At 60.7% G+C, this 17205-nt stretch overlaps 1 protein-coding gene across 1 annotated transcript; it reads left to right on the plus strand.

Moving 5' to 3' along the window:
* Nucleotides 1-646: 646 nt before the first annotated feature.
* SERPINA3 (serpin family A member 3) lies at nt 647-11101 on the plus strand. Its single transcript, XM_002723248.6, has 5 exons — nt 647-703; nt 2472-3119; nt 5986-6259; nt 9067-9217; nt 10180-11101. The coding sequence occupies exons 2-5, from the start codon at nt 2489-2491 to the stop codon at nt 10381-10383; spliced, it is 1260 nt and encodes a 419-aa protein (XP_002723294.3). The 5' UTR covers nt 647-703; nt 2472-2488; the 3' UTR covers nt 10384-11101.
* Nucleotides 11102-17205: the final 6104 nt, after the last annotated feature.

Genomic DNA, 17205 nt, shown 5'->3' on the forward strand with positions numbered 1-17205 from the left:
ATAGTCACGCACTGCGTGCTGACGGTTTGACCAATGATAGATCCCGTGTACGCTGGCCTGCCCGCGAGATCACGAGACTGAAGAAGTCCTGTCGCCTTCGTAGCACAGGGAGACGCTCTCACATGCGTGTGCAGTGCAGGTGTAAGCACGCCCGTGACACTGCAGGCATATAACATTGGAGCACGCACAGCGACAGAGTCCTGTGTTTGCAAACAGCACGGCCGCGTTTGCGTTCAGAGATTCACACCTCACACACACACAGACGCATGAAGACTCACGCCCAACGCTCAGAAGCAAAGCGACGTGGAAATACACCAACGGGTTAGCCGGGCCCACCCTGGGGGATATTTCCAGCATCTTTATTTATATTTTCTGGGTTATTCCATGTTCCTCAATACACATTTTATACACAGAAAGTGCACTAAGAAGGCAGTTTTTGTTGTCATTGTTTTTAAGGAACAAAAAGTTAGAGGCGCTTCCCATCACCGGGTTGTTCCATTGGAGCCAATAAACCAGGTTATGGGAAACAGTCGTCTGGCTGTTTCCAGTCTAAGAACAGAGCCCTCGGCTGTTCCCGACAACATTTCCTAAGCAAGGGGCGGGGTTCCCTGCCAGGACAAATAAGTGCTGGCCTTCGGGCAAAGCCAGCACTCCGGGCGGGCGCCTCCGGAACCTCCCAGTGCCTCCTCGGCTTTACCAGCAGGTAACCCACGCTGCTGCCTCCGTGCTGGGAGCTGAGGATTCCTGGGGTGCTAGGCTGTGACCTGGAGCTTGTGGCCTGTGTGGGGTGCAAGGGGGCTCAGGTCATGGGGCTGGGGGCCAAGGGACGGTTCTGGGGCTGCCACCAACTCCAATGTCCCCTTCTCGGGGGATGCGGGTTTTCACGCCTGCCCTGGGTGGAGGGGCCACTGTGGTTTCTTGGGTCATTTCTGACTCCACGCTCTGGGCTCTGAGTGGGAGCGAGCTGTGACCTTGACCCTCAGAGGGGGAGGAGGTGCCGTCCCCTCGGCTGGCACAGGGCACTGCTCTCAGGACGGGGTGCAGACGCACACCCTGCCGTGGGGCCCCTGGACAAAGCACGCAGGCCCCATCAGGGCTGCAGGGTCTGCGGGAGACAGGGGCTGCCTTTGGAGGGGCCAGGGCTCCACTTCTCCCTGAGGCCCCGTGGCCGAGCTGACGGACGGCTGCGCCCCCCTCTGGCTGGCTTAGATACACCAGCCATCTCCCTCCAGCTGTGATTTGCGGAAAATCCCGTGTGACACCATTCCAAAGGACTGGCCACATCTGCCCGACTGTCAGCCGACAGCTGAGGCCAAGGCTGCCCTGTCCCTCAACTCCGGATTCCCAGCAACCCGGAACTGCCTCCCCTCCTCTTCCTCCTCTTCTCCTTCCTCCTCCTCCTCTCCTTCCATCCTCCCCTGGGACCCAACATGAGCGACCCCCTTTCTTTAAGGTCTATTTATTTATTAATTTGAAAACCAGAGTTATACAGAGATAGGAGAGACAGAGAGAGAGAGAGAGGTCTTCCATCCGCTGGTTCACTCCCCAGATGGCCACAACGGCCGGAGCTGTGCCGATCCAAAGCCAGGAGCCAGGAACTTCCTCTGGGTCTTCCCATGCAGCGCAGGGGCTCAAGCACTTGGGCCATCTTCCACTGCTTTCCCAGGCCATAGCAGAGAGCTGAATTGGAAGTGGAGCAGTGGGGTCTTGAACCAGCGCCCATATGGGACGCTGACACTGCAGGTGGCGGCTTTACCTGCTATGCCACAGCGCCGGCCCCAGCCCCCTTTCTCCTCTGGAGTCAGGGACCACGTGGGTGGAAGCTGCCGGCCACAGTCAGGGGTTTGAATGCAGCCCCTGTCTCCGGTCTTGTGCAGCAGCTCCAGGGGCCAGGGGAGGAAGTCAACCCCGCAGAACCTCTCAGGGACCAGCCGCTTGCTGGGTCCTCCCTTAGCAGACCGCGCTGTGACCGGGCCCCTCCAGGGATGGCCTGCCTGGGACCATGGCACCTGCCACCCAGGACTGGGGGAGGGCTGAGGTCTGACACGGGGCAGGAGACCTCCAGGGTCCTACTTCAGGGCAGATAGTGGTTGGGGTGGGGACAAGGCCCCCTACTGTCTCTCCCTCTGATGGGTGCCCATGGGGGAGGAGAAGGCATTCTGGAAGGACACGTCCCCCAACCTCATGGCCACCGGAACTAAGAGCTGGGTGGGCCTGGCTGCTGACCGCACCTCCGTGCCTGGCCCGCTGTGTTCCCTTGGGGAGCCCCCTGCACCACTCTGTGCCCCACTTCTGTCCCAGGGACAGCACTCACCCTCACAGCAGTGGTGTCTGTTGGGTCCCCAGGAAAGCATCGCCCCCAGGGGAGGTCACGAAGCCATGAGGGCTGGAGCGCAGGCCAGGAGGGAGGCCCTGAGGGGACGAGCTGCACCATTTGGGCCTCTGAGCCTTACAGGGTTCCTGCTTTTCAGGGTTGAGAGCGGTGAGGATGTCAACTCTCCTGGCGCTGGCGCTGGTGGTAGCGGGGCTCTGCCCTGCTGTCCTCTGCCACCCCGCGGGCACAGCTGGCCAGGAGACCCGGGGCCAGGAGCTCTCGGAGGATGGGCGGCGGCTTGCAGGGCTCGTCTCCAGCAACGCCCACTTCGCCTGCAGCCTGTACAAGCAGCTCGCTTCGACGATGCCCCACAAGAACCTCATCTTCTCCCCGCTGAGCCTCTCCACGGCCCTGGCCTTCCTGTCCCTGGGAGCCCGCAACTCCACGCTCACCGAGCTGCTTGAAGGCCTCAAGTTCAACCTCACCGAGACGCCGGAGATGGAAATCCACTGGGGCTTCCAGCAGCTCCTGAGCGCCCTCCGCCAGCCGCGCGCGCAGCTGCAGCTGAGCCTGGGCAACGCACTGTTCGTCCGCGAGTCGCTGGAGATGCTGGCGACCTTTGCCGAGGGCGCGGAGAAGCTGTACGGCTCGGCCGCCATCGCCACCGACTTCCAGGACCCCGCCGCCGCCGAGAGACTCATCAACAGCTACGTGGAGAAGGAAACCCAGGGCAAAATCGTGGACCTCATCCAGGGCCTCGACCCGCAGACCGCGATGGTCCTGGTGAATTACATCTTCTTCAAAGGTGAGCGCCCGCCCGGGGTCCGCAGGTCCCAGACGCAGGGTCCTGAGTCCGCAGGCTCTTTCTGCCCCGGCCCAGCAGCTGTGCTAGGGGGCAGGGGACATGGACCGGGCGCCTGCCTTGCTGGTGGGGTTCCCGCCGCCCTGCCCTAGGGCCCCACCCCTAGGGTCACAGCAGACAGACCAGTTGCCGCTTCCACCTCTAGCCATCGGGCACAGGCAGTGCAGCAAAGCCAGCAGCGGAGGGATGGAGGGAGCTACACACTTGGGCCCCCAGGAGGCTGCCACCTCCCTGCTTAGAGCCCCCTCCTCCCTCTCCTGTGCTGACCCCTGGCAGCCCCACCCTTCAGCTTCCCGTTCTGTGCCTCGCCTCCATCTGGTTCACACACAGGAACCTGTCACGTGTGTGCCGGGCCTGGTCGATAGCCAAGTGTGGAGTGTGGACAGCAGGGGGCAGTGTGTGACGCTCAGGTTCCAGAAGTTCTGGCTCGGGGCGCCCTGTCAGTGTCAGTTCCTCCTCTCCCACTGCACCCCACCAGCAGAGGGCGCCAGCTGGCAGTGCTGCAGACCCAGTCTGTGAAAGCAGGGGCAGGGGGCTTCCAGCCAGGCGGGGAAGGGGAGCCGGAGAGGGAAGCCTTCCCCCAGGACACAGCTCTCCTTTGCCTTTACAGGAGAAAGCAGCACCGCAGAGGGAGGTGGAGGCAAACAGAGCTGGGTCACAAAGCCACCCTGGCCTTGTGAGCCACCTGGACCCCCGGGGGAGGGGGCCTAGACTGAGATGATGGAGCGAAGGCTTTGAGAAGAATCAGGAGAGCTGGTGACACACGCAGAGATGGGGGCAGAGGTCAGAAGGGTTAGGGACCTGTAGAGCCACGGCAGGATTCAGTCCAGACCAGGCTTCTTCCCACCCCGGCCCCCTGGGCATCAGTCACGTCCCCAGGGGCACCTTCCTGGCCAGGGCGGGGTGGTGGGCAGGGAGCTGTCTGCTGCCCTGCCAGGGGGCTTGGCTCCGGCTGCCGCTGTCAGTTGTTCACGCCTGGTAGGGGGCAGACAGGGGGCACAGGGGCTGAGCAGAGACTGGCAGCTGCCTTGGTCCTAGAAACCCTGAAGGTAGGAATGACGGGAAGGGGCCAGGCAAGGAAGTGAGGGAGCCAGAGACACGGGGGGCCCCCAGACGCTGCTCGCAATGATGGAAGGAAGGCGGGGAGGGAGGGAGTCCCAGCCCCCAGGCATTCCGGCCGTGGCCATGCTGCGCCTCTGCGAACTGCCCCACGGTTCTTGGAGGCCCTGCCTTTATCACTCCTGCTTCTCTCTGTGCTCCGTCCGGAAGTCCCATCAGCCCGCATCCCCGCACCCAGGCTCTCTCCTCGGCTGCATCAAGTCTCCCGGTGAGGCCGGGGAGGGCGCGCTCCATTTCCGTGCCGCTGATCTCTGGCAATGCTTTCCGCGTCTTGCTCAGTCTCCCTCTCTCTGCCGACCCTGCTCACCTATTCATGCATATCCTTGGAGCCCTTACCTTACTGGTTAGGGTGACTTTAAATTCTCTGCCTCACGCCTAACAATTCCGATGTCCGTGTCGCATCTGAGTGTGACGCTCTGCTGTCCCGGGAGCTGTTTCTCTGGCCTTTTGGTGACGATGGTGATGATGAGGATGACGACGATGACAGCTGGACGTAGTGGGCAGGGCGATAGGAATGTTGGTCAGTCGGTCCTTGGGATGAGGGTTTACGTCAGCCTGGCCCGGGTGGGCTTGTGTTCCAGGTGTGCAGCGGCTATGGGTGCCAGAAGCAGTTTTACCCCTGCAGACCTCAGTGCTGAACAGATGCTGGGGTCAACCTCGCCCACGACGGAATCCTCAGTCAGGACACCAAGCAGGCCCTAGAGGGAGAGAGCTGGGAGGGGGCGTGGGCGATGCTGACCTGGGGACTCTGGAGGGAATCCCCTCCCAAGCCCAGGGACCAGGGCTGGGCACCAACCCCCAGCTGCAACGGGGCTGCCCATGGGGTGGGATCTCAGCGGCTGGATCTTGGCCAACCCAGGGATCTCAGCGGCGGGATCTTGGCCAACCCGGAGCCTTGTGAGACGGTGAGCGAGAGACCTGACAGCCGTCATGAGGGCAGCGGCTCGGTCTGGGCCCAGAGCTAGCACGGCCTTGAGGGGGACAGGAAGGGCCCGGAGACAAGGCTGGCTGGGAGGGCTGACTCCACCGGGTTGCAGGACGCGGCCACAAGGCTGACGAGGCTGGGCTCCCAGGAGCAAGCGGGAGACAGACGCAGAGTCCCAGGGTCCCGAGTTCAAGAAATCAGAGTGGGTGTGACTCGGCGTGAGCGGAGGACCCACAGCCAGCACGTCGCAGCCCCGGCTTGGGGGCACCCAGTGTCCCTGCCTCCTAAGATGCTGCGCGTACCCACGCGTTTGTGCTCATGGTCACTCCTGGCTCTGAGTTCTCCTTCCATTAAGGCCCCATCCCCACCCCCAGGGCTTACGCTGCTATTCCGTCTGCCACTTCCCGTCCCCGTGTGGAGCTCAGACTCAGAGCTGCCACACCCCAGCCATGCCAGCGACTCCAGACACTGATCCTTCCAGGGAGCCAGGAACTTCCCATTCCCCCGGGCTCCTGCCTGCCCCTGGGCCGCCGGGCCCTCTCGCCCACCTGTGCCAACCCCTGCCTCTCTGTTGCGACCTACTCCCAGCCTGCATGGCTCCCCCTCACACCCACGGCTTCTCCACTCACCGAGGTGTTACTGCAGACCCAGGCAGGGCCCCCCGAAGAGGGCCCCTGGCTGGCGGGGGACGGGCAGAGCTCTGTTGCCCCCAGGGGAGGCTGCCCTGGCACTCACCTGGCCTCTGCCCGCTTGCTCCACTTTCAGCCAAGTGGGAGAAGCCCTTTGACCCCCGCGATACCATCAAGTCCAGGTTCCAGCTGGAAAAGGGCAAATGGGTGCCGGTTCCCATGATGACCATGGAGGACTTTGCCACACCCTACTTCCGGGACCAGGAGCTGTCCTGCACCGTGGTGCAACTCAACTACCTGGGCAATGCCAGCGCGTTCTTCATCCTCCCCGACGAGGGCAAAATGGAGGAGGTGGAAGCCAAGCTGTCCCCGGAGACCCTGAGCAGGTGGAGAAGCTCAGTGCAGGCGAAGTGAGTACCCTCAGGGGCGGCGCCGTTGCTGGCCGCCTTCCCTCCCAGCGGCCAGGGTGTGGGGGCTCGGTGGGGGGAGGTTCTGCAGGGGAGCAGGTGGACGCTGGGGTCATCTTGCTCCCTGTAGTTTTGGGTCTGATTTTTTTTTCTTTAAGCTGATGGCATCGGGGGTGGGCATTTGGCACGGATGCGGGAATCCTGCAATAGCAGCTCTGCTTCCAATCCAGCTCCCTGCTAATGCACACCCTGGGAGGCAGCAGGTGGTGGCCCCGGTAACTGGGCCCCTGGAACCCTCACAGGAGAGCTAGAGCTGGATGGAGCTCCAAGCTCCTGGCTTTGGCCTCGTCCAACCTTGGTTGTTGCAGGCATTTGGGGAGTGAACCAGTGGATGGAAGATCTCTCCATCTGTCTCTGTCTTTCTGTTTCTCTTTCATTCTCTTCCTTTCAAATAAGGAATATATATCTATATGTATATATTTAAAAGATGATGGTGTCAGACTGAGCCAGGGCCGGGGGCTTCCTCTGATCCTCAGTGTGTCCTGAGTCAGGAGGAATCTAACACAACGCCCAGCTCTCATGGACAGCTCGGCTCAGTGCGGGGAGACGGCAGGAACTGCAATCAGCCAAGGGGGAGGCGAGGCAGCTGTGAGAACCAGTGCTGCACTGGTTACCCATTCATTCATTCAGCGTCTGTTGAGTGACTAATTGAGCACCTACTATGCGCTTGACACTAACAGTGAATAAAACACAAAACTCTCTGCCCTAGGAAGCCGACCTTGCACCTGGGGGAGAGGCAGACAATAAATACACAGATCGGAAATGACTGGTTTGTTAGAACATAAGACTAGGAGAGGACGGCAGTGCGGGTAACGGGGTCGGGAAAGTGGAGCTGGCGGTGGTCTGTGATGTTGAACCCTTAGATGGCCCTTAGGGGAAGCTGGGGCGCCAACAGAGCCGAGGCAGGGGACTGAGTTAGCAGATATTTGGGGAAAAGCATTCCTGGCGGAGGGAACAGCAGGGCCAAGCCCCTAGGGCTGTGTTCATCGAAGAGCGAGGCCGGAGCACCTGCAGCTGGACAGTGAGGCAGAGGCCCCAGGGCAGTGGAGCAGGTTGTGGAGGGCCTTGCAGACCCCTGCAGATCCCTACAGACCCCTGGATACCCCTGCAGACCCCTGGAGAACCCTGGCCTCCCCTCCCCCCAGAGAAACGGAGAGCCGAGGAGACCTGCCCCGGGTGGTTTTCAAAGAACCACCCTGCTGCTAAGAGCACAGAGAGTGGGTTAGCGAGAGGCGGGGAGAGCAGCCAGGAGCCCCGCACAGAACTCCAGGGGGTGTGGCGGCGGGGAGCAGGGACGGGGTGTGCAGTGTGAGAGGCGACTGAGCTCTAGAGAGACCCGAGGTGGGCAGCACAGGCTGGCCGCGTGGAGCCCAGAGGCTCAGCTCCCAGGGGAATAGGCGAGGCAGCACAGTGGGTGTGGCCTCGGGGAGGGGGAGGGACAGCTGTGAGGGGTGGTGGGGCCACCAGGCTCAGCCCCGTTCCCAAGGCTCAGCCCTGGGGGGGCTGCTTCCTACAAAGTGGGGAGCAGCATCCTGCCTGCACCCTTGTTCTTGGGGGTAATGCTGGGGGGGAGTGTCTGGGGGGCCACTTGGTGAACCACAGAGGGAGGAGGCTGCTGCGAGGGCCACTGGCGGCCGCAGCTCCTGCCCCGGCTGCTGTCCAGGCAGCTGGCGCCCTCTGGGGCTGCCTCACTCTCAGAGCCCAGGAGACCATGAGGCCTGGCTCCCGCCCCTCCCATCCATGTGTCCCCCCACCTCCCACCCCCGTCCCTCCCCAGTCTCCATTTTAGCACCAAGTGACGGCCTGCGAGCTGGGGCTCCAGGAGTGGTTCTGAAAGAAAAGCCTCTTCCTCTGACACTTTGATCTGCGAAACACGGACGAAGTGTCTGTGTGCACCTGCGTGGCCCAGAGTGGATGCTCCGTGGACACTTGTGGTGGGAGGGAGGGAGGGAGGGCTGCAGAGGCGTAGGACGCCGTCTCTGCTCCCACGGCTTCAGAGAAGGATGGAGACATGAGACGTCCGCTCCTTAGTCTGGGCGGCCGTGAGAGCGGGCAGCCGACAGCAGGTGTCTCGGGGAGAGGGGTGCACAGGGCGAGGTGCCCGTTCTGCGAGCAGCCTGCTCCAGGCTCAGGCTCAGCACTGCAGGCAGAGGCAGCCCCGCCCTCACGGAGCTCCCCAGCAGGCCAAGCGGCAACTGCAGCTGTCTCAGGGCACCACGGGCAGCCGAGGCCCCTGCCCGGCCTCCTCCCTACCGCTCCCTGCCATGCCACGGCCACTCCGCACTCACAGTGCCCCCTCTTGCTTCCCACCTTCCTCTGAGTTCTCCCAGCCTTCCCCCAGCCAGCTCCTTCTGATCCTTTGAGACTGAGCCTCCATGCCGCCTCCTGCAGGAAGCCCTCCTGGTGCCCCTGCTGCAGGTTGCTATGCGGCCGATGAGGCTGCCCTGGGCCCCCCCCCCCCCCCGTCTCTCACTGCGGGGGTCCCTGCTGCAGCACAGGTGTCTCCTGATGCATTGTGAGCCAAGGGACAAGGTCAAGGCCAAGCTCAGGCATGGCCCCAACCCAGCCCTGGCCCTGTGCCCAGCCCATGTGGACGCTCACAGATGACACAGGTGTCGATGAATTAGAGGCATAGACCGGGTGGGGAATATGGATGGGGCGGGGTGGGGGAGGGACCAGGGAAGCTCACGCTGGCCTTGGGGAGGACCCTGGGCCAAGCCGCGTTCCAGCGTGGTTCCTGCACTTCCCAGGTGGATTGACGAGCTGCACCTGCCCAAGTTCTCCATCTCCAGCGACTTGAACCTGAAAGACCTCCTTTCCGAGCTGGGCATCAGAGAAGTCTTCACCACGCACGCCGACCTGTCCGGGGTCATGGGGGTCAAGAACCTGGCGGTCTCCCAGGTGAGGCTGTGAAACCCACGCTCCCTCTGACCTTGAGGGCCGAAGCCAGGTGCATGTGGGAGGAGTCTGAGATTTGGGAACCCCTCAAGCCTAGAGAGCCGGCATGGTCCAGCACCTCCTGCCCGGCTGGGGGCTGGCACCCACCTCCCCTGCGGCATAAAGTGATGCAGGAGCTGCCGTGGGGAAGAGTTTGGGCTCAAATCAGACATCTGTGGCCACCGTCCCACACTCCACTGTTTACTGCCCAATGTGGGCAAAATAGAGTCCTCCACCCTCGGGCTTTCCCCCTGCAAAGTGGGGCCATAGTTCTTGGCTAGATGCAGTGCTTGGCTGGGCAGGTGATGGTGGCTCTAGGGCACTTGTGATGTATATGCCATGACTATGAGCGAAGAGCACTCGGGACTCCCGGACTGCGTCACCAGGGACAGAGCCACCAGGAAAAGGGGGCCTCTGGGCAGCCGAGCCTTGTGCTAGGGCTGCTCCCCACCTCCCCAGGAGCACTGGGTGCAAAGGTGTGAAGAGGAGGGGACGGGTGTGTTCCAGGGGTGCGATGTCACTCCCAATGTAAAGCAGTCGTAGCTGAGAGCCGTGGCACGTTGAGGCTGGAGCTGGAGAGGTGCTGAGCCCAGGGCCGGCCCAGCCACGGAGCATGGCTGCATGGTGGAGACGGCTGCAGGGTTACTGGCCAAAGAAATGCGCAGTGTTGGCCTGGCCCCTGCTCCTGGCAGCTGTTGGTATTTGGGGGCAGCACAGACTCGGGACGCAGACCCAGAGGGACGCAGGTCGGCCCCTGCCACACACACCGGACCTCCGCGACTCTGGGCAAATCCCTCAGAACTCTGCACCTGGGCAGAAGTAGCAGAGAGGGCGCTGGGAGGGGGGGGCCCAGCACAGCCAGGCAGGCACCTCCCTCCAGCCCATACCCCCGCCCCGCCGTGAGTCACGCTCTGATGTCCCCGCAGGTGGTCCACAAGGCTGTGCTGGACGTAGCCGAGAAGGGCACTGAAGCGGCGGCCGCCACCGGCGTCAAAATTTCACTCTTGTCCGGGAAACTGGGCCCATTGACCGCGGTGCATTTCAACAGGCCTTTCCTGGCGGTCATCACCCCCAGCAACACAGCGAGCGTCCTCTTTCTGAGCAAAGTCGTCGACCCCACACAAGCCTAGGGCTCCTGCTGGACGTCGGGGGGCTTGGGCCCTCGGTGCGGCCGGACCTCCGAGCCCTGCGCCTCCGTGGGAAGGGGACAGTGACCGCCAGCGTGGCGCCCAGCGCCCAGGGAGCCCTTGCACTGCAGTGTCCTGAGAGCAGTAAACTCTCCCTGGATGGACACGTCCCTGTGCCTGCGCACACGGACGGCCCTGCTGCTGCTGTGCCCTGACACCCACCCTGCCTGCCCCCCAGGCGTCAGCCGCCTGGCCAGGCTCACTGGACCCCAGCCCCAGGCCTGGGCAGGGGCCCATCTGTCCCCAGGCTCGTTCCTGCCCTGGAGCTACCTGGTCCCCTGCCACAGTTTCACACTTCCCCTCCCCCAGAGCCCCTGCTCTGCCACCTGCTAGCCCTGACCCTGTGACACGGCTCCTGCCCCCTGGCATCCCGTATCCACCCGGTTCGAGTCCCGGCTGCTCTGCTTCCGATTCAGCTCCCTGCTTATGCCCCTGGGAAAGCAGCAGAAGGTCACCAAGTGCTTGGGCCCCTGCACCCACGTGGGAGACCTGGATGGAGTTCCGGGCTCTTGGCTTTGGTGGGGCCCAGCCCCAGCCCTGACAGCCATCTGGGGAGCGAACCAGAGGATGGAAGACCTCTCTCTCTGTCTCCTCCCCCTACCCGATCTGTGTCAGTATGCCTTTCCAATAAATAAGTCAATGTCTAAACAGAAAAGGAAAAGTCCTCTGCCGCTGGGCACAGAAGGGATTTGGGGGTCGGGGATGGGGGTGCACCGGGCATGGCGGGGCCGGGCAGGAATGGGGGCCCCCGGAGGGACACAGGGGCGCCTCAGCTCAAGGGCAGTGGGGCCCAGGGGCGCTCTGTGATTCTGTTGGGGGAGGAAGGGCGAACACAACGGATCCGAGGGCGGGCCCCTGGCTGCCGAGAACACTCTCCGGGCAGCAAGCCGAGCAGGAGAGCGCCGGGAGGAAGTGGTGTTCAGGCTGAGCATGCTGGGAGACAGCCGAGGGGCCTGCAGTCAGGAGAGGAATCCAGGCGGAGGGAGGCGCTGCAGATTCCTCCCTGCTCCGGGGAGGCGAGCGCCCCTCACTGCAGGATTGGGAAGGGACCAGGGGACACCTGCCATCCCACAAGTTCCCTCATCACCACCCCACACCTGCACACAGGCACACCCCGCCTCTGCGACCTTGAACCTGCTCTTGCCTCTTCCGAAGCCCCCAGGCCCCCTTCCTGCCTCTCTCCTGACCCATCTTCCAGTCTCAGCTCAGGTACCACCTCCTCCAGGGAGCCTTCCAGGAGCTCCCTACGTTCCATGCCTCCTGTAGGCTCCACGTTCACCTCTGACCTCTCCTCGCCAGCTGGGGGGAGCTCCCAACAGCTCAGTCCCCTACCAGGGCCCCCAGGCTCCTTCCGGGCAGACCTCCTGTCCTCACTGCAGACTCCCCGGCCCCGGGTTCCGCTGCGGGATGCTCGGGTTGTTTCGTGGCTCGGGGACCTCAGAGAACACAGTAGCTGCTGCCAGGTTCTGTTAGCACCCCGGACGACCGGGCACTCGGGGGACCCCAGCCGGAGAAAGCCATACGCAGGCGGGCTCTGGTACTCACCGCTCCGCGTCCCTCGTCCAAGCCGCCTCTGGATCGGGCTTGGCTGCAGCCCCCGGCAGCCCTGGGGGGAGAGGTGTGAAGCCACAGGTGTGCACACTCAACCAGGGCAGCCCAGGCCCCTCGAGAGAGAAAGCAGAGTCCTGCCCCTGGGGGGGGGGGGGCAGCGGAGGGAGGCAGCGGGGAGACCCCAGAGCAGAGCTGAGGAAATTACTTCCAGAGCCCGTTTGGAGGTGGGCCCCCAGGCCCCCAGACCCCACAGCCCTGTCACTTAGCAGGTCTAGAGGTCCCTGTGCAGCTGCCAGGGTGTGGGGCAGACGGGCCGGCTGGAGAAACTCTCACCAAACCAGCCTTGGCATCCCTGCGCCGGGGGAGGGGCGCCGAGGACCGGGGCCCACGTGGTAGGTGCGCACGCGCGCTCCACAGGCCCTCTGCTCCCCAGCAGCGGGCCGTGTGGGCACCCAGGGAGGCAGAGCTCCGAAAGAGGGGTGACCCCGAAAACCGGGAGCTCTGAGCTCCACACAGGAGCCCGGCTGCCAGCTCCCAGGTTGGCAAAGCTAAGGAAAACTGACTGGCTACTCCAAAAGAAATGCATGTAATTCTCTCTCTCTCTCTCTCTCTCTCTCTCTCTCTCTTTCTCTCTCTCTCTCTCTCCCTTCTTCCTCCCCCTCCTCCCGTCCCCCTCTCCCCGCCCCCCTTCTTCTCCTTTTTCTTCTTTAATCCCTCCATTACAGAAAGAACAGGTAATGTGAGGTCTCACCTGTAACACTGAAGTGCCGGGCACAGTACCGTTAACGCAGGCCGGGGCGTGCGGGTCTCTAACTCCCTTGCCATGCAGAGCCGGCTGCACCTGCTGGCAGCTACGCTCGCTTTTCCTCCCTCCACCCCTGCCGGCGGCCCGCACTCTGGCTACTCTGATGCCCCCTCAGGGTCACCGTGGCCCCCCTGAGCCTGGCTTGTTGCTTTGATAGAAAAATGTTCTCCAGCTTCACCCATGTCGGCCCACACTTTGGGTTTCCTCCTTTTTCAAAGCTGAATAATACTCCGCTGTATATACGCAACGAAAGGGCAGCCTACAGAACGGGAGAAAGGATTCCCAAGCCTCAGGTCTGCTAAAGAGTTCACAGCAAAAGGATTAAGGGGCTCCAGCACCCCAATAGCAAGAAAAACCAGCAAAACATGAGTGAGACGCGGGCAAGGTCTTAAACAGATGTTTCCCCGAAAGACACACACACGGCTGACAGGTGCATGGGAGGGTGCTCCTCCTCACTAACCATGGGGGAAATTCAACCAAAACCACAGCACGCGCTCCCGCCTGTCAGGACGGCCGTGGGCAACCCAGGACCCCGTGCGCTGCTGGTGGGGCGTGAGATGGCGCAGCCGCGATGAAGAGGGGTCTGGCAGTGAAAACAGGGGCAGGTGCAGTTAAGACACCCACACCGCGTATCCCAGTGCTCGGGTTCAAGTGCGGCTGCTCTCCAATCCCACCTTCCTGCTGACGCACACCTGGAGAGACAGCAGGGGTGGCTTGAGGACTTGGGTCCCTGTCACCCATGTGGGAGCCCTGGATTGGGCTCCCAGCTCCCGGCTTTGGCCTGGCCCAGCCCTGGCTGTGCAGGCGTTTGAAGAGTGAGCCTGTAGGTGGGCGATCTCTCAGTCTTTCTCTCTCTGCCTGTTGCATAAATAAATAAGGCAAAATATATAAAAAGAAAATGTCCTTTTTAGAAAGGTAAAAACAGAACTCCCAGAGGCTCCAGTGTCTGTGCGGGAGGGCTCACAGCAGGCTCTCACAGGGATCCCAAGGGGTCTCAGAACAGCATTCCCCCAGGAACCAGGACGGGGCAGCGACCTGAGCGTCCACCCACGGGCCAGGGCGCAAGGAGCTCCTCTCTCTGTCTGCATCTCCCGCAATTAGAGAAGGAACAGATCCCAGGAGCGGGCGCCCCGTGCCTCCCCAGCGGTGCCTCCCTGAGTGCAGACCTCGGGGGACCGCCAGACAGAGGGCACCTGAGCAAGGTGCAGTGCGGAAAACAGTTAAACGTTAACAGTTCCTGGCCACCCTTGTTGTCCCCTGTGCCTGCCATGGGAGGAGAAAGGGGCCACAGAGGCTCCAAGGCCTCAGAGCACAGCGGGTGAGAGCCCAGCTGGGCCGCAGGGACCCCTGCGCCCGGAGTCTGAGCTCTGGCCCGAGTGCCGCCCCTTTAGGGCTGCGTGAGCTGGGGTGAGTGACAGACTGGCTTTGCAGCCCTCCCTTGTGGAGCAGGAAACTGTCCCCTCCCACGTGGGGTTGGTGACTGGGGAAGCCAGGACCTCGCCCGGCCTGGGCTGTCCCCCGGTGGGGCATCAGCTGCTGTTCCCTGGGCTGGGGACCCCGGAGCCCTGTGCTCGGTCACAGCCTGGCCGCGGGCACCTCGCTTCGCCACCGTCTCCCCTGCTCAGCAAGAGCATTGCTCTCCAGGGTGGTTCCTGACCGTGGCTGCACAGTGTAATCATGGGGGGGGGGGGGCGGTTCTTAAAAGACCCTAGACCCAGGCCTCACCCCCACAGGAGCTGATGTTGTTGGCTGGAGTGGGCTGGGGACCCGGGTTTTCAAAAGTCCCTTGGTGATTTGACTGCAGGGTTGAGAGCCGCGGCTCCGGCTGATTGGAAGCCCTCCTCCATCTCCAAGTCGTCGTGCTGGACTCAGACTCAGCCGCAGGATCTCTGATAAAGCTTCCCCTCTCTTTGGAGCATGGGGTGAGGTCCTTGGCCCAAGGGGTGCTTTTGTCCCTTCGCTGCCCAGGAAACACCTGCTACGGCCCAAGCGGAACGTTTTCAAAGAAGACGCTCTCCTTCCTCGATCCCAACACTGCCTCCATCCTGCCGGCTTCCCCAGCAAACTGACCGTGAAACAATAACCCCAGCACTCAAGGCCACTGCCCCACGGCCTCTCAGATAGCAGTCGAATGTGGGAAAGAAAGCGTCGGTGGACAAATCTCACCCTTTAGTTAACCTTTGCTCACGGCTGCTCCACTCTGTCTCTGCCTACAGAGTCACCAATTTAAAAAAGAGGAGAGAAATTAAGAACTTTCAGATATACACAAAAAAGAAGTGGGAGGAAGAAGGAGGAGGAAGAGGTGGGGCGGGGGGAGAAGAGAGGAAAGGAAGCGCTGCCGTAGGTGCACTGGCGCTCATGGTGGCCGATAAAACACTCAGGAGCAAGCCTGAGAAACGCGCAGGCGGCAGGTGGAGGAATCCCTAATGCCACTGAGCCTAAATTCCAGCTTCCTGTTCATGTGTGTCCTGGGAGGATGCAGGTGACAGCCCCGTGCCCCATGGAGACCCAGATGGAGTTTGTGGCTCCTGGATTCGGCCTGACCCAGACTCAAATGTTGCGAGCATTTGGGGAATAAACCAGAAGATAGAAGAGTTCTCTCTCTCTCTCTCTCTCTCTCCTCTCTCTCTCTCTTCCAAATAAATAAAAATTTAAAAAGACGGCACGTGGTGGCCTTGGTTGGGCAAGCTAAGCATCATGGAGATGTCCATTCTTCGTATGTTAATATATATATTTAGGAGCTGGTGTTGTGGTGCAGTGGGTTAAGCCCGCCCGCTGTGATACCGGCATCCCATATGGGTGCCAGTTCATGTCCCAGCTGCTCTACTTCTGATCCAGCCGCGTGCTAACATGCGGGGAAAGTAGCGGAAGATGGTGCAAGTGGTCGGGCCCCCGTCACCGGCGTAGGGATGAGGCTTCTCACTCCTGGCTTCAGCCAGGCCCAGCCCTGGCTGTTGTAGCCATGTGAGGGCATGAACCAGTCGGTGAAAGATTTCTTTCTCGCTGGCGCCACGGCTCAGTAGGCTAATCCTCCGCCTAGCGGCGCCGGCACACCGGGTTCTAGTCCCGGTCAGGGAGCCGGATTCTGTCCCGGTTGTCCCTCTTCCAGGCCAGCTCTCTGCTGTGGCCCGGGAGTGCAGTGGAGGATGGCCCAGGTGCTTGGGCCCTGCACCCCATGGGAAACCAGGAGAAGCACCTGGCTCCTGCCATCGGATCAGCGCGGTGCGCCGGCCGCAGCGGCCATTGGAGGGTGAACCAACAGCAAAGGAAGACCTTTCTCTCTGTCTCTCTCTCTCACTGTCCATTCTGCCTATCCAAAAAAAAAAAAAAAAAAGATTTCTTTGTCTTTCCCTCTCTCTGTAACTCTGTCTTTTAAATAGAAAAAAAAACATTTTTAAAAGATATAAATTTAACAGGATCACAACAAAAATATCAATAAATATTTTTCTCTCACACAGAGACAAACAAGATGATTTTAACAAAAGATGATTCTAAAATTCATATGAAAAAACAAGCAAGAACAGTCAGTAAAACTCTGAAAAATAATAAAGAGTTTGGGGGAAGACAGATCACCCTACAAGATATTAAAACACACTCTAAGACCCCCAATGGTAAGTGATAAATAAAAATATAATTCACGAATTATGAAACATTTAATGAAAACTAAACGGTAGGGGAATAGAAAAGACTCATCAATGGAACAAAAAAGAAAAATGTCCAGGAGTCCCTAATATATAGTGGAATTTAGAATATGAATGGAAATTATTTCAAACCAAGCACTGAACAGGAGAGACCGCACGACTGTTATCCGGAAATAAAGCGTCAGATGCAGCTCTCATCAGAGGTCACCGGAACTGTTCCCAATGTCCCCGTCTCCTCTCCTCTGGCCCCAGGGCTGCTCTGACCGGTGCCATCGGAGCAGAAGCCCCTCCCTCCTGGAGGGAGCCTTGGGAGCCAGGCCTGGCCCAGCATGTCTCTCAGTGCCTGCCCCGGTGGCCAGCGGCGACCCCAGGGAGGCGCTCTGACCACCTAGGTCCCTGCCAACCAAGAGTGGGCACAACACACGGGTCAGAAATTAGCTTTGGCTTCAAAGATAGAGCAGTGGAGATTCTTCATTCCTACAGCAAACACCCTAACTGCATTCCCAGCCTACACCAGGATAAAGCCCATCAAAGGCTGACACGTAGAAAATGAAACCCTGAACTACTAGAAGAAAGTCATTGTGACTCAAAAGTCATTTTGTCAAAGACTGATAAGTTTAAATATGAACAAAAACTTTTTTTAAAAATCTTCATTACAAAAGCTACTACTGGCAACCATCAAAATACAAAGAAAAAAACTCAGGGAATTTCTTAACTTATATCATGCAAAGAAGATTAATTTTATGAATAGAGACTTTCCACAAATCA

Source organism: Oryctolagus cuniculus, chromosome 20 (genome assembly GCF_051225735.1).
Source record: "Oryctolagus cuniculus isolate XC-2025 breed Fujian yellow rabbit chromosome 20, ASM5122573v1, whole genome shotgun sequence".
NCBI classification, from domain to species: domain Eukaryota; kingdom Metazoa; phylum Chordata; class Mammalia; order Lagomorpha; family Leporidae; genus Oryctolagus; species Oryctolagus cuniculus.